This window comes from Manis pentadactyla, unplaced genomic scaffold (assembly GCF_030020395.1).
Source record: "Manis pentadactyla isolate mManPen7 unplaced genomic scaffold, mManPen7.hap1 scaffold_539, whole genome shotgun sequence".
In the NCBI taxonomy this organism is placed as follows: Eukaryota; Metazoa; Chordata; class Mammalia; order Pholidota; family Manidae; genus Manis; species Manis pentadactyla.
In genome coordinates this window covers 24,514-44,794 of record NW_026644926.1, presented here as the reverse complement: position 1 = coordinate 44,794, position 20,281 = coordinate 24,514, and the positions used below count along the sequence as shown (strand labels likewise).

The 20,281-nt window shown below is 38.3% G+C and overlaps 1 protein-coding gene across 4 annotated transcripts in view; it reads right to left on the bottom strand.

The window, feature by feature from the left end:
- The window catches only part of LOC118914675 (AP-2 complex subunit beta-like), a 39,093-nt gene that overhangs the window by 6,691 nt on the left and 12,121 nt on the right, over nucleotides 1–20,281 (bottom strand). For 2 of the 4 annotated variants that reach the window (XM_057496805.1, XM_057496804.1), the window contains exons 4-6: nucleotides 18,364–18,499; nucleotides 11,598–11,708; nucleotides 8,241–8,486 (exon numbers count right to left, since the gene is read on the bottom strand). In XM_057496805.1, coding sequence (XP_057352788.1) covers nucleotides 8,241–8,486; nucleotides 11,598–11,708; nucleotides 18,364–18,499 — 493 coding nt within the window. Of the gene's footprint in view, nucleotides 1–8,240; nucleotides 8,487–11,597; nucleotides 11,709–18,363; nucleotides 18,502–20,281 lie in introns of those variants that run through there. The other 2 variants (XM_057496807.1, XM_057496806.1) reach the window with 2 other exon arrangements.

The window sequence follows — 20,281 nt, the reverse complement described above, 5'->3', positions numbered from 1 at the left end:
CAGAAGATACATATAAAATCACACTCAAAACTAGACAAATCTTTCTCTGCCTTAACTAGACTTCTCTTCAATTTAGTACTTCTATGAACCCTTGGAGCCTGCTGAATGTCCTTTAAAGTAAGCAATTTGCATTCTGACCTATACTTAATAGAATGAGTTGTACAAAAAGACAATGATAGCTAAAGTTTATTGAAGACTTACTGTGCACCATTCATGCTCACAGCAACTCTGATGTAGCTGCTATCAAAATCCACTTATTACAGATAAAGAAAACAGGTTTTAAAAATTAATTTATAAATGGGGTTAGAGAAATTCTGTGACTTGCTTACTCAATATAGCCAGAAAGGGGTAGTGCTTAAATATGAACTCTAGGCCTATATCTGATACCACAGTCTAACTAGTACTCTAGAGACAGAGTACTAATCACTCTAAGCAAGTTCCAAGAGCTGTGACCTGCAATGGGGGGGAAGGGAAAGAAAAATAAAAGTTGGGGGAGATATATCAAAATATTATTCCAGGCAAAGGTGACATGCAGATTTACATGGAGAGGAAAATGTATTCTTCTACTTCATATATTTCAGAGATAATCATATCCTGGCAGCATTTGAAAGAGGCAAGATTTACTCTCCAGTTACAAAATCTTATTTATAGCTACCCCTACCTTAGATGCAGGACATGAATTTGACTTTTCTTTTTTTAAAGGAGCAAGCTGGAGCAGCAGGGGTATGGTTAGAATAAAAGTGATCCTGTAAAAAAGAACCCCAGAGGAAATCCAGGTACACAGTGGAAGTGGAGTATCAGAGACAGAAGCTCCTTTATGAGAAATCTCTCACACACTTGCCTGTTCCTTTCAATGGTTTTCATCCTGCACTCCTTCCACTTATTTTCACAGCTTCAGAACCCAAGATAGCACTTTCCAAAACAGTGCCTTCCTCCTATTAACTAAATTACTTTTTAGAGAATTTTCAATTCTAAGCAATGACCTTCAAGGTCACACAATCAGCTTTCCAGTTCAATTTGCAACTCTTTCGGCTGGGTGCCCCTGAAGACCTGAATACGCTGAAAGCTGTAGAATAACTGACCAGAACTATTATGATTAAATAAATAGGTGGTTTACATATTTTTTATCCTTCTAAAAATCAGCAACAGTTTGCGATCTCACTTTCTCCTTCATGGAGTTTGCCTCAAAGGACATGTTAAAGCATGGGGCTTTAACATATATTTGGTCTAAGAATGTTTCAGTCATTGTCCTCTCCTTAAGGACACAGAGACAATGCAGTACCAGTTAACTCTCCCCCTCAAACAAGTAACACTTACAGCTCAGGCTTTAATCTAAGACACTGTCCAGAATGCTAACAGGTAACATATCAACTATAATACATTCTACACTGTTGGATTTTTTTTCCCATCTTCTTCCCTGGAATTAGGAAGTTGACTCAACATCTACTTAGCTGATCTCATTATGGCAAGAAACTTTGAATACATGGTAACAAGAAGCGATTTTCAAAGTAGACTCAAAAAAATTCACTACTTACATGGTTTAAGATGTGGTAAGAAAAAAACAGAAATATTCTCAAAGCCAAAACACTACAAATAAGTACCTACAAATGGACAAAAGGCACTCTTAAGAATCAAGGAGTTACTTGACTCACTGACCCTAAAATCACACTAAAGAATGCTGCAACATGTACAAAACAACACAAGTTATTTTCCTAACGCTTACAATCATCCTTTCGACAGTAAAATAATCCTTCTCCAATTTAGAGTCTTGAAATTATCTAAAAGGGGACACTAAGAAATGATAAGCCATGATCTTTGGTACATTACTGAATTAATGTGTACAACAGACCTAGTTTTCAGGAAGTTGTGATGAAAACTGCCTTAAAGGTACATCCTTGAACACTTACTTTTTAAAAGTAATTGAGAATGACGCAGTAATATTGTAAAGAGATGTAACTTCATTTATGGGCAAGCTGCCCTCAGTGTTACCCTAAAAAAACTATGTCTGGCCTTAAATAACATACACAAAAGAATTAGGTTATCTGTAAAAATATCCACTTGCCATTGAAAGATTAACCCTTCTAAACTCATTAACATCTAGCACCATGCTCACTGTACAATATAGATTATAAATGTTTGTTATTTTTATTAAGGGCTTATCAGATTACCTCTATATGAGGTCCAGTATTAAGTTCTCTGCAAACTTAATATCCTTGAATGCTCACAACAATTGCATAATAGAAGCATTGTTTACAATTCCCAATTTGGAAATGAGGATACTGAGAAGTTTAGAAAGACCACACAGCTAACATCCGGCAAAACCAGGATACAAATCCTAGTCTGTTTGGTTCCAGAGCCTAAATTTTAACCACTATGGAGTGGTTAAAAAATTTCAGTTACAAAGCACTTTTCTGTTTTTGAGATACTTTCATATAGAGTCAACTGTTTATAAAAAGAAGTGATTAAATACATTTTGGTATCCTGGATTGAATCCTAGAATAGAAAAAGACATTTGTGTTGAAACAGGTAAAATTCAAATAGCCTATACATTACTTAATAGTAATGTACCAATGTTAATTTCTTAGTTTTGATAAATGTGACATGATCACGTAAGATGGTAACAGTTAACAGTAAGTGAAATTGAATGAAAGGCCTACGGGAACCTGCTGTACTGTCTTTGCAACTTTTCTATAAATCTAAACTTATTCTCCCCCAAATGAGCTAAGACAAAAAAAAAACACCTAAGTTCGTAATAATATAAATAAACTGATGTTTTTTAAAAAATGAGAATACACAGAAAAAGATTTCTATAAGTTTTAGTATAAAGGAAAATAGAAATGACTTGCTTCCTCTCTAAGTAGAGACCGAAAAGCACTCAGATGAACCAGTGGGAAATTCAAGAGCTGGTAATTGGACTTAAATCAAAGTAGCCTCCAAGGATTCCACTTACACAACAACTCCAATCCTGCAGAAATTAACAGTGGCTCCTCTTTTAGTACGAAATATAACATTACTCACTTAGGGGATCCAGACACAGACTGAACGTACTACCTCCTACATTACTCCTGTCAATTGCCGACCACACACTGACACTCTCATGCATGACGAAAATTCTACCAGCTCTGGGACTTCTTTATGGACATTTGGCATGATGAGCATTAGGCATTTCTAGTATCACTTGGGTATAATATTTTAATTTTATAACTATCCTACTCATATATATTTGGGAATAAAAGAAGTCAAACTACTAAATCAAGTGAGGTTATTAAGGTTTTCTCTTTGTTCTAGGCCTATCTTTAATAGACAATTTAACATGGCCCACATGGACACCAAATATTTCTGACAAAAATCCTTCTGGAATTTACAAAGTGACCTAGAGAGACCTGAGTTTTCCAGGATTTATTATAATCTCACACTGACAACAAGCCACAATAAAGTAAACCTCCTAAGTCCTAAATAAAATTACAAAAATCAAAGCCTGCATGATGGTAGGTCTGTTCCTCAAGAATAGCTGTGGTTTATTAAGCATTTACTGTATACCAAGCATTATAAATAAAGTCCTTCGTGTCCAAAATAATCCAGTAAAATAGGCATTTTACCTCTGTTTCACACATGAGGATACTGCGGCTCATTTAAAATAACTAGTAAGAAGTCAAGTCAGGACTCAAAACAGCAGGCACTCTTGCCCTAAAGGCTATGTGCTATTTCCACAACTCCACTGTTCACAACCTTAGCAGCACCACTGACACTTCAGGACAAACAACTCTGTGTTGTAAGGCTGCCCTGTGCACTGCAGAATGTTTAAGGTACCCCTAGACTCTACCTACTAGATGCCAGCAGCACCCCTTTCATCAGCTATGACAACTGAGTGTTTCCAGACATTGCCAAACGTTCCCTGGGGATCAAAATCACCTCCAGCTAAGAACCTCTGCCACAATACCCTGCTGCTTCTACATGCTGGCTAGCGCATGGTTAAAATACAGTATTTCTGGGAAGAAAAGTATTTCTCATAAACAGCTGTCCAGAATAAGTTCAAATTAAAAGAAGCTGACAGTTTAACTAGAACCTTTGCTAAAGGCTATAATGGGCCAAGGGGAGGCTTTTCTGAGAGCATGCTGCTTCTGCACAAGAGCCTTCAACAAATTATTTTTTTTTAACTAATTCAGCAGTTTGTGCTTTTGCAGAGAAGACAGAGCTGTGGAAGAGGGGTATTCCCATGGGCAGCTCTCAGAGTGATGGAATCTGAACCGAGAAGGCTTAGAAGATGGAGACCAAAGGGGGCTAAGTCCCTAAGCCAAAGGGACTTAAAACTGGGCTCACTAACAAGCAAAGCCCATGTTGTGGGGCTGTCAAGAGAGTCTCAAGTGGCAGATTTAAACATATGGTAACTGAAGTTGGAATACCTCAAAACACCTCTGAGAAAGAAAAGAAACACCGTATTAAGGAGGGAAAATCCTAAAGTGTGGGCAAAAACGTCAGAGAACAGTCTATCATTGAAAAGTGCAAAGTGACATTTGTGAAGAAATCCTGGGAGCTGTTTTCCTGTCACTCCACAGTGTTTCCTCATTCTGAATACAGGTTTACTTGCAAAATAATGGATTAATAAAATCTGCACCTGAAAACAAGTTTAGCTCTAATTCCCTCAGAAAAGGATCCACTACACAAATACCACAGGAATCATCTGAATCATTAAATATTTTAGCAATAATGTTAACTTTTGCCTAATATCTATTTAATAATTACAGAAGCTGCAGCCGTCATCTCATTAGCTCCCACAAGCAAGGTACTTTTATGCAAAAGCTCAATTAATACTCCCAACAACTCTCTGACACAGCACCCCTCACTCTACAGAAGAGGAAACAGACTCAGGGAGGTTACACTACAACTTAACAGTGAGACTTTTTTACTTTGAAGTCTGTTCTCTTTCAATCCGTATTTCACTGTAAGTCAGCTTTAACTCAAGTATAAAGGTAAAACAACTGCAGGAAAATGAAGACCAAAAAAGACAGGGAATGAACATAAAATAGTTCTTTACTTGTAGCAAGCTACACCATCCAGGAACAAGCCTGGAGGTCCACAGAACCCCAAGAGTAGCCAGACCTTGACCAACAGTTCACTCTCAGACGTCAAGGTCACATCTGCTGATGGTCGGGGGCCTTCACATCTAGGATATCTTTCTGAAGTGAGCTACAAGGGAACTACAAAGGCAGAACCCCCTAGAAGTGTTGTTTTTTTTTTGCAAGTGATTTTACTACTTGCTGGTAATAGGGCTGCCACTGTGTGGAGCAACTTCCAAAAAAGTAGACCCAAACTACCCCTCAAGAGCAGTAAAGTAGAACTCATACCCATTATCAGAACAAGAGGACTGAGAGGATTTACATATTAAAACAGTTTAAAAATAATTAAAGGCCTTCATGTTCAAATTTTTAACTGTTTTGAGAAAATGCTGTTGTAGACATACATCCATTAAGGTGAGGACCAATAATGGGTACTGGGACTAAGAACTGGAATAGAACCCGGTTACATTACCACTTGCTATATGACTCTGGGATAATTCCTTAGCCTCTCTGAGTATACATATCTAGATGTAGTACATAACCTCCACATCACTGGGAAGATATGACAACTAAGTAAAACACTGTAAGTAAAAGCACTCATCACTGTGCCTGGCACAGAATACACTTAAATTTAAATTTCCTGTTTCCTAATGACAGAGGGTCAGCATAAGCCTTAGGAGATTTTCGTATGTTTGAGCTACTACACCTTACATTCCACCATTACATCTTGGAAGGTGCTTAACACTCACACACTTACCTGTTTCCCATCAACACCATTTGATCGAACTCCTAAAGGAAGATCTGTGGTCTAATGATAGTTTTAATACTATCTGGCAAAAAGCAGGACATACAGTTGAGATGGAAAAGTATGGATTCAAGATCAAAAGTAGGCATGTGTGTATGTGTGTTGGCTACCTATTAGTCCAAGCCTTTCAAGTCCTTCACTAAAACAACAAGAATGAAGAACTCAAAACATGATTTAAAAATGAGTCTGTAAAACAAAGCCAGGAGAAGAGTAAGGCAAGCCACTCCGGCACATACTGTAAAGAGCCACCCCACTCTCAGGCTTACATAAGTTCAGAGTCGGCACCTGAGAGCAAATGCTTCCTTGAATTTTGCACCCTGGGCACCCTGGTTGCAATAGGCTGAACAGTATCAGGGAAAGATCTGCTACTGAGAAATCTGACAAGAACCAGAAAGATACTCTGTTTAGGGGGAAGTAGGTCCAACAGTTTAGGACCAAATGCTGACACCTGCTCTAAGAAAATATGCAATAAAGATACAATAAAACAAAAGGCATTCCTGAAACGGTTCCTAAAAAATCTACCAAGTGACCTTAAATTCCCTCCAGAAGTTTTCTCAAAGATACTTTGTAAAATTTCCCCAAATCATTTGCTGATTTGTAGTAAAACCAGGTTGAGAATTATTAAAAAGGACTATAGTTACTATGTTATAGTAAATAGTGACCCATGACTGGCATGTACTGATAATTACTGATTGTGGTGATAGTAAATGGGTTCATGGATTCATTTTATATTTAGTTTATTCATTTAGTCACTCTACTTTTGAGTATGTTTGAAAATTCCCATCAGTACTATGGACTATGTAAAAAACAGCCCATCCTCTACAATGAAAACTTTGAATAAATCAGACAACTTAGGCTTGTTCCAGATAATCTCAACCTCTCAATTCACCTGAATAAAGATCTTTAAGTGCTTCTTAGGTACCAGAAAAAAAAAGCCTTTACTAAACTCTGTTAGTCCGTATCCCTGACCATCTGACTTTATAGGTCCTGCTTTGAAGAACTTACGTCAGTGTAAAAACGCCTTTTTCTCTCCCAAATGGAATTGCCTGTACGAGATACAACGCATTTCTACCTCATCCCACTCCACATTCTTAACCCCACTGAATGTTCAACAAGTTTCCACAGGGTATGTGATATCCTGCTCATCTGGATGCCCAAAACTTGGAGTGTGCAGGCAAAACATTTTCACATTTGTCCGTAGGCAGAAAATTTCAAAGACAGTTGCTCAGAATAACACACTGAATCAAAAGCAACACCAAAAGCACAAGTGGGTGCCAGCTCAATATTCTAAAAAACAGATATTACTGCCTTATAAATCTATGAATTTTTTAAAAAGGTGTCATACAGTGCTGCTTGAGGGGGAAAAGGCAGGGTTGAATCCTCGAACACTGGTGGCAACCCTGTCAGAAGTCATGGTTTAAACACATACAAACACACACCCACTTCTATGCCCAGGAGGCGGCTAAAAGATTCCTGATGATAGCTAGTATCTCAGTACCTTTAAAAAAATGTGGCTTGCGTCATCCTTAGACTTCGGTACTAAAAGTTGAAGGACATTATAAAACAGAATCCATGGCTATCCAAAGAGTAAGACAAACCAAAGGAGAGGTCAAAGCAGACATGTCCATCTATTTCAAAAAGTTCAACCAAAAAAATGTATTCAGAGGTTACCCACTGATTAACTCTTAATGTAATTCACCTCCAAGTAAATAATTCATTAGGAAAAATGGGGAGAGAACGTAGCTATAGTCCTCCATCTTCTTGGTAAATGATACTTTGGGACCAATCACTAGTTTCAAATGAGCTTCCGTCACTAAGAGAGTCAAAGTACCACTTAGGACTCATGCCCATTCATTGTACAGGAAAAGTTTAAAATGTCAGTAAGAGAAATATGTTCTAGCCGCCAAACATCTGAACATAATTAAGTTGGCTAAAAATAATCTCGTCCTACAATTCTCCTGCAGAAGAATTCATTATAGTCATTAGCCAGTAATGGTACCTTTTATTAGGTTTCTATTCCCACACTACCAGAAAATACCACAAACATCTATCTGAAGAAGTAATCTTTTAAAAAATTGATATAAAGTTAAGGTGAAACCTCCTTAAAAAAATGATGAAGAATATGTTTGTTTTTTAACAAATACAGGGGTAGGGATGATGCAGAGGTTTGCTTTAAGATCCCTGTACTTTCGTACTTGGTTTTCACCTCAGAAATACCTAGGGTGTGAGAGAGACAAACTATGGTAGACACAGAAGTCATGCTTTCCATAGCTAACCTATGGTTTAATGTCCCAAAGATAAGATTTGTTTTAAACATGCTTTTTTAAAGGGACCCATTTTAAACACTGCTCTTATAAAAAAAAGCAGCATCTTATTACCATAGGATTTGAATCTGCTATGAGATCCCGCAGAGAATCCAGAAATCCCTGATCTTCCACCATTTGGGCATTGATATCATAGAGTTTTGCCACGCAGACTGCTGCTGTTTTCCGAACATAGGGATCTTCATCCTTCAAGCACTTCCGAAGGGGCTCACAGAGATATTCTGTAATCTTGTCCACACGGATACACCCCATGTTTCTAACTGCCAAGGCCCGAATCAGAGGATTGGGATCTTCACAGTCCTACAAAAAACAATCATTGACAACTACATGCGTACACAGGGACTAAAGTCAACAGTCTAGTTTATATAAGCCACAAAATAGTATTTCATTAATGTAAGCATCCAGTTACATTCTACACCAGAACTCAATCTCTCATGCTATACCCTCTTTCTAAGTATAAATCTTCATACTCACTTCAAGTACAAACAAGAGTTTATGTTAGGAATTCATTTAACAGCCTTATATACACAATGAAGAAAACAACCAGTAGTATTAATTCCTGCATTAGACAGAAGCCTAACAATCTGGTGTTACCATCCCACGGCCATTAGTGGACCTGTCCTAGAAACAGAAAAGGCTTCGCCATCCTGACTAAAGCAACCTACAGACTCAATGCAATCCCTATCAAAATACCAACAGCATTCTTCAACGAATGAGAGCAAATACTTCTAAAATTCATATGGAACCACAAAAGACCCCAAATAGCCAAAGTAATCCTGAGAAGAAAGAACAAAGCTGGGGGGATCACACTCCCTGACACCAAGCTCTACTACAAAGGCACAGTAATCAAGACAATTTGGTACTGGCTTAAAAACAGACCCACAGACCAGGGTAACAGAATAGAGAGCCCAGACATAAACCCAAGCATATATGCTCAATTAATATATGGTAAAGAAGCCACGGATATACAATGGCAAAATGACAGCCTCTTCCACAACTGGTGTTGGCAAAACTGGACACCTACATGTAAGAGAATGAAACTGGATTATCTTCTAACTCCACACACAAAAGTAAACTTGAAATGGATCAAAGACCTGAATGTAAGTCATGAAACCATAAAACTCTTAGAAAATGGAAAAATCTCTTGAATGTAAGCATGAGCAACTTTTTCCTGAACACATCTGCTTGGGCAAGGGAAACAATAGCAAAAATGAAAAACTGGGACTACATCAAACTAAAAAGTTTCTGTACAGTAAAGAACACCATCAGTAGAACAAAAAGGCATACTACAGTACAGGAGAATATATTTGTAAACGACATCTCTGACAAAGGATTAGCATCCAAAATATATAAAGAACTCAAACACCTGCTTCAACACACAAAGAGCAAATAACCCTATTAAAAAATGGGAGGACGATCATACACTCCTCCAAAGAAATTCAGATGGCCAGCAGGAACATGAGAAGATTCTCCACATCACTAATTATCAGGGAAATGTAAACTAAAACCACAATGAGATATCACCTCACACCAGTTAGGATGCCAACATCGCAAAGACTAAGCACAACAAATGCTGGTGAGGGTGTGGAGAAAGGGGAACCCTACTTCACTGCTAGTGGGAATGTAAATTAGTTCAACCATTGTGGAAAGCAGTATGGAGGTTCCTCAAAAAACTATAAATAGAAATAGCATTTGAACAAGGAATTTACCCAAAGAAAGCAAGATCTCAGATTCAAAAAGTTATATGCACCCCTACTAGTTACAATAGCCAAGATATGGAAGCAACCTAAGTGTCCATCAGTAGATGGATGGATAAGGAAGATGGGGTACATATATACAGTGGAATACTATTCGGCCATGAGAAGAAAACAAATCCGACCATTTGTAACAACACAGATGGAGCTAGGGGGTATTATGCTCTGTGAAATAAGCCAGGCGGAGAAAGACAAGTACCAAATGATTTCACTCATTTGTGGAGTATAACAACAAAGCAAAAATAAGGGAACAAAACAGCAGCAGACTCAAAGACTCCAAGAAGGGAGTAGCGGTTACCAAAGGGAAGGGGTGGGGGAGGGTGGGTGGAGAGAGAGGGAGAAGGGGATTGAGGGGTATTATAATCGGTACACATGCTGTGCAGGGAGTCACAGGAAAGACACTGCAGCAGAGAGAAGACAAGTAGTGACTCTGTGGCATCTTACTACACTCATGGACAGTGACTTCAATGGGGTACAGAAGGGACTTGATAATATCAGTGAATGTAGTAACCACAATATTTTTCATGTGAAATCTTCATAAGAGTATATATCAACATTACCTTAATAATATAACAGTCTAACAACAACAACAAAAAACAGTAAAGGCCTTTGGTCTGGTATTCTGATACAGGGATAAAATGAGGAAGTGGAAAGACGTGTCCCACTCCACAGCCAGTCTGCAAATATCAAGCAGGGAGAAAAGAGGACTGGATTTCTGGGGCCTACAGACAAGAAAGGAGAGAGCACAGAAACTGGTTTTGGGCCTGACCTACGTTTCTGGAGTTAAGAATGCCCTCTGAAATCCTGAGTAACATACATTCTCCTTTACTAGCAAGTGCTTCCAAAGTATACCACAAAAAGACCACACCTTAAATTGTCCTACCTTATAAAGTCTCTGTAATTATTATAAACCTGTGTGCATGCTCACTTCCAAAAAATGTAAACTAAATTCTTTCCAATGATGTAGTACATATATGAGGTAACAGACAGTATGAAATATTATGTTATCTCTGATTCTGCTTTATGTAGCTAAACACAGGAAAAGAACAAAAATTCCAAGAGAAGGAAGAGAGCACACTTGTTGTTTTTCAAAACAGTTTAACAGAAGCTAAGTTTAGAAATGCCGTATGATTTTTTTTTAATGCAGACTGAATTCCAGAGGAAAAAAAACAAGAAGTAAAAAAATATATATACACTAACTGGAACATCGTTATCATGTTAATTAAATCTAATGGTAGGAAAAACATGACTGAATATTCAGTAAAGTAAGCAATTTTTTAATGGTCAATTTTTAAAGATGTGAGAATGGTAATGTAGTTATGTTCAAAAGAGATCTGATGAGATTCAAGACAGCGGCGTGAGAGGTGAGACAGAGAACTCTGCCCAAAACCACATATAGTATGAAAATATAGTTTATACAACCAAACCTAAAAAAGCATCAGAAAAGAAGGCTGCACCAGACTGCATACAAACCTCACGAACAGAGCAGATCTCATGAAACAGGGTAACGTACAAAAGCCTTGATCCATTGGGACCCAAGTCCTTCCCCGACCCCAGCTTACTGGCAGGAGGGAGAGAAATGGAGCACGGAGCGGGAGGAAGCCTAGAACTGATGAATACCCAGCCCTGGAGATCTACTTTGCAAGTACAAACCTACATTGTGTGGTGCTCTGGAGGTTGGTGGGGTTGGGGAGGTGGGACAGGCAGAGTGCTTGAGAGACTGAGATTCGGGCCGTTTGAGCAGGACAGGGATCCACATCCGGCTGCTCTGGGACAAAGGAAAGGCAGTAGGTCTGAGAGGCTTCCTAGCAGTGAGAGGGCTGCTGAAGGGGCAAGGTTTGCACAGAGCTTGCTGCACAGGAGAAGGGAGAGGTGGACAAGGTTGTCTGGGTGCGCTCTGCCTAGCAGGTTGGGAACTTTGTGGAGCTTCAGGCACTCCATCCCCCTGGCTGACTACTCAGCTATGTGACACCCAGCCTACTGAGCCTTCCTCCTGGCCTGCCGGTACCTGCTCACAAATCAGCAGTCACTGCGCTGGTGTCAGGCCAGACAGAGGGAGGCCACGCCTACATCAGCTAGAGACGCAAAGCACAGAGACTTACACCTCTGTGCTCAGCCCACTGGCTCTGATACTGGAGACAGGCGACTGTAGCTGCGAATCAGGAAACAGCTCTATCCTGCCCCCAGGCACCAGAGCTCCTCCACTACAACACCCAACCTCACTCTAGGGGCTGAGCAGCTCCAGACACTAGAATTTCTGGGCACTAGAGGGCACCACATAGAAATATGAAACGTCAAAGGAACCTGGTTCAGACCAAAATCTCACAAACCCCAGAACAAGAGCCAAATGAAACTGAAATCACCAATCTTCCTGAAAGAGAGCTCAAAACAAAAATCAGAAACATGCTCATGGAGGTACAGAAAAATATACAAGAACTCAGAACAAATTTAAGATAGAGATTCAATCATTAAGAAATTCCGTATCTGAAATGAAACATACAATTGAGGGATTTAAAAGCACATTAGAGGCAGCAGAAGACATGTTTAATGGAATAGAAATTAGCAAAGAGGAATACAAGGAAACTGAGGCACAGAGAGAAAAAAGGATCTCTAAGAATGAAAGAATATTGAGAGAACAGTGTGATGAAACCAAATGGAACAACTATTGCATTATAGGGGTACCAGAGGAAGAAGAAGAGAGACATAAAGGGATAGAACGTGTCTCTGAGGATGTAATTGCTGAAAACTTGCCCAATATGGGGAAGGAGATAGTTTCTCATGCCACAGAGATGCACAGATCTCCCAATACAAGGAACCCAAAAAGGACAACAGCAAGACATACAATAATTAAAATGGCAGAAAGACCAAGGATAAAGACAGACTTTTAAAAGCAGCTACGGACAGAAAAAATATGACATACAAAGGAAAACCCATCAGGCTATCATCAGATTTCTCAAGAGAAACCTCACAGACCAGAAGGGAGTGGCATGATATATTTAATGCAATGAAGCAGAAGGGCCTCAAACTAAGAATACTCTATCCAGCAAGGTTATCATCTAATTTGGAAGAACGGATTAAATGATTTTTCAGATAAGCAAAAGCCGAGAGAATTTACCTCCCACAAACCACCGTTACAGTGCATTTTGGAAGGACTGATATAGATGGAAGTATTCCTAAGGCTAAACAGATATCACCAGGAGAAATAAAACAACAGCAAAGTAGAACAATTAATTACTAAGCAAATGCAAAATCAAATCAACCACCCCCAAAGTCAATCAAAGGATAGACAAAGAGTACAGAATATGATACTTAATACAAAAAGAATGGAGGAGGAAGAAAAAGGAGAGAAGAAAAAAAAAAAAAAAGACCTTTAGGTTGTATTTCTAATAGCATACGAACTGAGTTAAATCAGACTGTTAGATGGTAAGAGAATTACCACTGAACCTTTGGTAACCATAAATCTAAAGCCTGCAATGGCAATAAGTACATAGCACATACCTATCGATAATCACCCTACATGTAAATGGTCTAAATGCACCAATCAAAAGATATAGAGTCACGGAATAGATAAAAAAACAAGACACGTCTATATGCTGCCTACAAGCGACTGAAAGTAAAGGGATGGAAAAAGATATTCATGCAACTAATAGGGAGAAAAAAGCAGGAGTTGCAGTAATTGTATCAGACAAAACAGACTTCAAAATGAAGAAAGTCACAAGAGACAAAGAAGGACAATACATAATGATAAAGGGGTCAGTCCAACAAGAGGATATAACTATTATAAATATCTATGCACCCAACACAGGATCACCTACATATGTGAAACGAATACTAACAGAATTAAAGGGAGAAATAGAATGCAATGCATTCATTTTAGAAGACTACAACACTCCACTCACTCCAAAGGACAAATCAACCAGACAGAAAATGAGTAACGACACAGAGGCACTGAACAACATATTAGAACAGATGGACCTAACAGACACCTAGAGAACAGTCCATCCAATAGCAACAAAGGATAGATCAACCAGATAGAAAATAAGAGACACAGGCACTGAACAACATTAGAACAGATGGACCTAACAGACATCTACAGAACACTCCATCCAATAGCAAGAGGATGTACAATTTTCTCAAGTGCACATGGAACATTTTCAAGAAGAGATCATATACTAGGCCACAAAAAGAGCCTCAGTAAATTTAAAAATATTGAAATTGTACCAACCAGCATCTCAGACCACAAAGGTATGAAATTAGAAATAAATTACACAAAGAAAATGAAAAAGCCCACAAACACATGAAGGCTTAACAACATGCTCCTAAATAATCAATACATCAGTGACAAAATAAAAACAGATCAAGCAATATATGGAGATAAATGACAATGATACCTCAACAATGCAAAATCTGTGGGACACAGCAAAGGCCACGCTAAGAGGGAAGTATACTGCAATACAGACCTACTTCAGGAACGAACAACAATCCCTATGAACAGTCTAAACTCACAATTAACAAAACTAGAAAATGAAGAACAAATGAGGCCCAAAGTCAGGAGAAGGTGGGACATAATAAAGATTAGAGCAGAAATGAATAAAAATGAGAATAATAAAACAATACAATCAATGAAAGCAGGAGCTGATTCTTCAAGAAAATAAACAAAATAGATAAACCTGTAGACAGACATATCAAGAAAAAAGAAAAAAAAAAAACAGTCTATACACATAAACAGAATCAGAAATGAGAAAGGAAAAATCACTACCGACACCACAGAAATACAAAGAATTATGAGAGAATACTATGTAAAATTATATAGTAACAAACTGGATAACCTAGAAAAAATGGACAACTTTCTACAAAAATGCAACCTGCCAAGGCTGACCAAAGAAAAAACGGAAAATCTGAATACACCAATTATCAGCAAGGAAATTGACTCCTGGTCCAGACGGTTTCACTGCTGAATTTCATCAAACATTTAGTAAAAACCTAATACCCATCCTCTTTAAACATTCAAAGAAGTAGGATAAAAGGGAATACTCCCAAACTCACTCTACGAGGCCAACATCACTCTAATACCAAACCAAACAAAGACACCACAAAAAAAGAAAATTACAGACTAATATCCCTGACGAACACAGATGCAAAAATACTCAACAAAATAATAGCAAACCGAATTCAAAAATACATCAAAAAGATCATCCATCATGATCAAGTGGAATACATCTCAGGGATGCAAGGATGGTACAAGATTTGAAAATCGATCAACATCATCCACCAAATAAACAAAAAGAAGGACAAAAACCACATGATCATCTCCATAGATGCTGAAAAAGCATTCAGCAAATTCAACATCCATTCATGACAAAAACTCTCAACAAAATGGGTATAGAGGGCAAGTATCTCAACATAATAAAGGCAATATATGATAAACCCACAGCCAACATCATACTAAACAGCGAGAAGTTAAAATCTTTTCCTCTGAGATTGGGAACAAGACATGGATGTCCACTCGCCCCACTGTTATTCAACATAATACTGGAGGTCCTAGCCACTGCAATTAGACAAAACAAAGAAATACAAGGAATCCAGATTGATTAAGAAATCAGAGTGTCACTATTTGCAGATGACATGATATTAAACATAAAAAACCCTAAAGACTCCACTCTAAAACTACTAGAACTAATATCGAATTCAACAAAGTTACAGGATACAAAATTAATACACAGAAATTTGTGGCTCTCCTATACACTAACAATGAACTAATACAGAAATCAGGAAAACAATTCCATTCACAATACCATCAAAAAGAATAAAATACCTAGGAATAAACCTAACCAAGGAAGTGAAAGATCTATACCCTGAAAACTGTAAGATGCTCTTAAGAGAAATTAAAGAGGACACTAACAAATGGAATCTCATCCCATGCTCTTGGAAAGGAAGAATTAGTATCGTCAAAATGGCAATCCTACACAAAGCAATACACAGATTCGATGCAATCCCTATCAAATTACCAACAACATTCGAACTGGAATAGTTCAGATATTCATATAGAAACGCCAAACACCACAAATAGCCAAAGCAATCCTGAGATGGAAGAATAAAGTGGGGGGGGATCTCGCTCCCCAATGTCAAGTTCTACTACAAAGCCACAGTAATCAAGACAATTTGGTACTGGCACAAGCACAGAGACACAGACCAGTGGAACAAAATAGAGACTCCAAACATTAACCCAAACATATATGGTCAATTAATATTCGATAAAGGAGCCATGGACATACAGTGGGGAAATGACAGTCTCTTCAACACATGGTGCTGTCAAAACTGGACAGCTACATGTAAGAAAACGAAACTGGATCACTGTCGAACCCCATACACAAAAGTAAATTCGAAATGGATCAAAGACCTGAATGTCAGTCATGAAACCATAACACTCTTAGAAAAAAACATAGGCAAAAATCGTTTGGACATAAACATGAGCAACTTCTTCAGGAACATATCTCCCCGGGCAAGGGAAACGAAAGCAAAAATGAACAGTTGGGACTATATCAAGCTGAAAAGCCTCTGTACAACAAAGGACACCATCAGTAGAACAAAAAGGCATCCTACAGTATGGGACAATATATTCATAAATGACAGATTCGATAAAGGGTTGATATCCAAAATATACAAAGAGCTCATGCAACTCAACAAACAAAAAGTAAACAATCCAATTAAAAAACGGGCAGAGGAGCTGAATAGACAGTTATACAAAGAAGAAATGCAGATGGCCAAAAGACATATGAAAAGATGCTCCACATTGCTAGTCATCAGAGAAATGCAAATTAAAACCACAATGAGATATCACCTCACACCAGTAAGGATCGCCACCATGCAAAAGACAAACAACAAATGCTGGCGAGGTTGTAGAGAAAGGGGAACCCTCCTATACTGCTGGTGGGAATGTAAATTAGTTCAACCACTATGGAAAGCAATATGGAGGTTCCTCAAAGAGCTCAAAATGGAAATACCATTTGACGCAGGAATTCCACTCCTAGGAATTTACTGTAAGAATACAAAAGCCCAGCTTGAAAAGGACAGATGCACCCCTATGTTTATTGCAGCACTATTCACAATAGCCAAGAAACAGAAGCAACCTAAGTGTCCATCAGTAGAGGAATGGATAAAGAAGATGTGGTACATATACACAATGGAATATTATTCAGCCATAAGAAAACAAATCCTACCATTTGCAACAACATGGATGGACCTAGAGGGTATTAGGGTCAGTGAAATAAGCCAGGTGGAGAAAGACAAGTACCAAATGATTTCACTCATATGTGGAGTATAAGAACAAAGAAAAACTGAAGGAAGAAAACAGCAGCAGAATCACAGAATCCAAGAATGGACTAACAGTTACCAAAGGGAAAGGGACTGGGATGGATGGGTGGGAAGAGAGGGGTAAGGGGGGAAAAGGGGCATTATGATTAGCCCACATAATGTGGGAGGGGGTACACAGGTAAGGCAGTATAACACAGAGAAGACAAGTAGTGCTTCTATAGCATCTTACCATGTCGATGGACAGTGACTGTAATGGCGTATGTGGAAGGGACTTGATAACAGGGGGACTCTAGTAATCATAATGTTGGTCATGTAATTGTACATTAATGATACCAAAATGGGAGAGGAGGGGAGGGGAGGGGAGGGGAGGGGAGGAGAGGGGAGGGGAGGGGAGGGGAGGGAAGGGAAGGAAAGGGAAGGGAAGGGAGGAAGGAAGGAAGGAAAACAGATCTTACTCTGATAATGATAAATGTAAGGATGAACTTATTTTTCATCCTTGTAACTTCCAGGGTTTGCTTTAAAATTATCCAGGAGGAGAGGGGTAGGGGTCAACAAAGTATTTATGAGGAGTATAAATTAAAACAAGCCCAGCTGTGGGTTGGTAACTATTGAAACTGCCAAGGTGGGTATTTAGGAAGATACTACACTATGTCCTCTCCTTGAACACATTTCAAAACTCACATAATACAAAACCTTATCAAACATTTTAACACCTTATGTGAAGCAAAAGTAGTAGCTCCTGCAGTTTTTCCACTACTTTGGACTTGTAAGCATAATTTCTACAAAGATAAAATAGTTAAAGCCCCAGTTTACTGATCTTACAATGGTAAGCCCAACCTCTGTCAGCCTTGGAAGGTACAACAGGTTTCACCTGGCTTTCTTCTCCATCTCCAAGGATGCACCAAGCCCAACTAACAAGGCTCCCCATTTAACTGGATGACAAATGCAGGCATATACGTGCTTAAGATATGAATGTTCCCAGTCACTGCCTCTACTTCTCTGGAGGCCCTCTTTTGGAACAGAGGTTGCTTGTTTGCACTATATCAAGAAACACTTCTGTAAAGGCTGAGGTAGAAGAGACTGCTCTTGAGTCTTTGGGGAGAAGTTACCTTTACAAAGCTGTTAACAGCCATGATAGCCATATCTGGCTGACTCTTGGCATAGTTCATTAAGTAGAGATACACGAGCTTCTTTAGCTCCAGGTTGTCAGTCTGCATACAGTTCACTACGTCTGGAAAGAGAGAGCTGAGAAGAGAGAAAAAAGAAGGGAGTCAACAGATGTTGGTGTTAAAGCTGTTGGATCGAATATGAAGAAATGACCTTATTTTACAAAGTGATTGGATGCAAGGACAAGTGTCCCCACATGATAATTATTATCACAGAAACAAATTACTAAAGAAATTACAGTGTTGGTTCCACGAAGGTCTCTAAAAATAATTTTTTTTAACTTACAAAAACTGTCAAACAAAAGGAAAGAGTAGTAGAGTGAACCTGATGTATATTCTCCACACAGTCACCAACAACTTTTGACCCATGACCAATCTTATTTGATATATAGCCTCAACCTACTCTTCCCTCCCCCAGTCCCTACTCCATATGGTTGCTCTGGATTATTTTTAAGCAAATCCTAGACATTGTTATCATTTATACATAATATTTTTGGGCATACCTTGAGGAATCATTTTTTAAAATATCACAGTATCACATACAAAAATTCAAATTCTTCCTATCAATTCATTGCAGTTTCAAAGAACTACAGTTGTTAAGCTTTTTAAAACTCATATTCTTCCATCCTTGATTTTAACTTATTTAGTTATTAACTCCTGGGTTCTTGTGATATATATCTGTGTTTTCAATAGCTTCCTTGCTTTCTGAGAGAACAAGGCACATTCCATCCAGGCTCATTTTGTGTATTTCTAATCCCACAACTAGACTCAGTCATTTTTTTAATACATCCTGATTCTCTTTTAGTGGAATGTATTTATTTTTAACATTACACATTCAAACAAATGAAAATGAGTGCACTCAAAAAGAAAAGGAATTTATACTTTTTCCATGTTCAAGTCATTGCCTGGTCTATCATTCACCTATAAAGCCAAAGAAAACAAATTTATATTTCCGTACACAAAGAATCACCTTTTGCATGGAAGGATTGAGTGTGTCAGATTTTAAATTACAAGCCGTATTTTTTAAGTATGGTTAACGTTACCTTTACACGAAGTTAGTAATTAATCGTCCCCCAAGGCTTTTTCAAAGTACCTTACAAACTTTCAGTTCTTCTAAATATCTTACTAATAGTACAGGAGAAAGAAGAAGCAAATGTCAGTACATTCTACAGAAAAGTTAACAGAATGACTGAAAACCTGCTTATATAGTATAACTCCTGTACATGCAGAAAAACAGTATACAGAAATATAAATTATTTACAAAGATGAAGATGGACTGCAAAGTCAAAGAATCCACCATTACCTCCAATGAACCAATGACTTCTTACCTGGAAGGCAAACTCTATGTTTAACTTGCCTGTATGTACCTAGTGTAGTTTCATGCACATGTAGATATTTAAAACACTAACTGACACTCTTCAAAAATTACCATTCTTTCCATGTCCTAGGGTAATAGGAAATAGCTCATGTGAAAACAACAGTAAAACCAGTAAATAAATGTGAAACATGAGCTAATAGTAAATGTAAGATCCTAAAGAAACGAATTCCAACAACCTCCACAAGATCAAGATCTTGATAAAAAATAGTCAAAGCTCTGGCAGACACCATAGGGGAGGAGGGGTGGTGTGAGTAGGTGAGCGAGGGCTTCTGGCGGGTGTTGGGGATGGTATACAGGGTCACAAACTTCCAATCATAATATACAGGGATGGTAGTGCAGCATGGAGAATATAGTCAATGGCTCTGTAACATCTTTCTGTGTTGACAGATAGTAACCGCACTACTTGGGGTGAGGAATTAATAATGGGTTTAACTGATGAATCATTGTGTTGTATAATTGAAACCAATGTAATCTTCTATATCA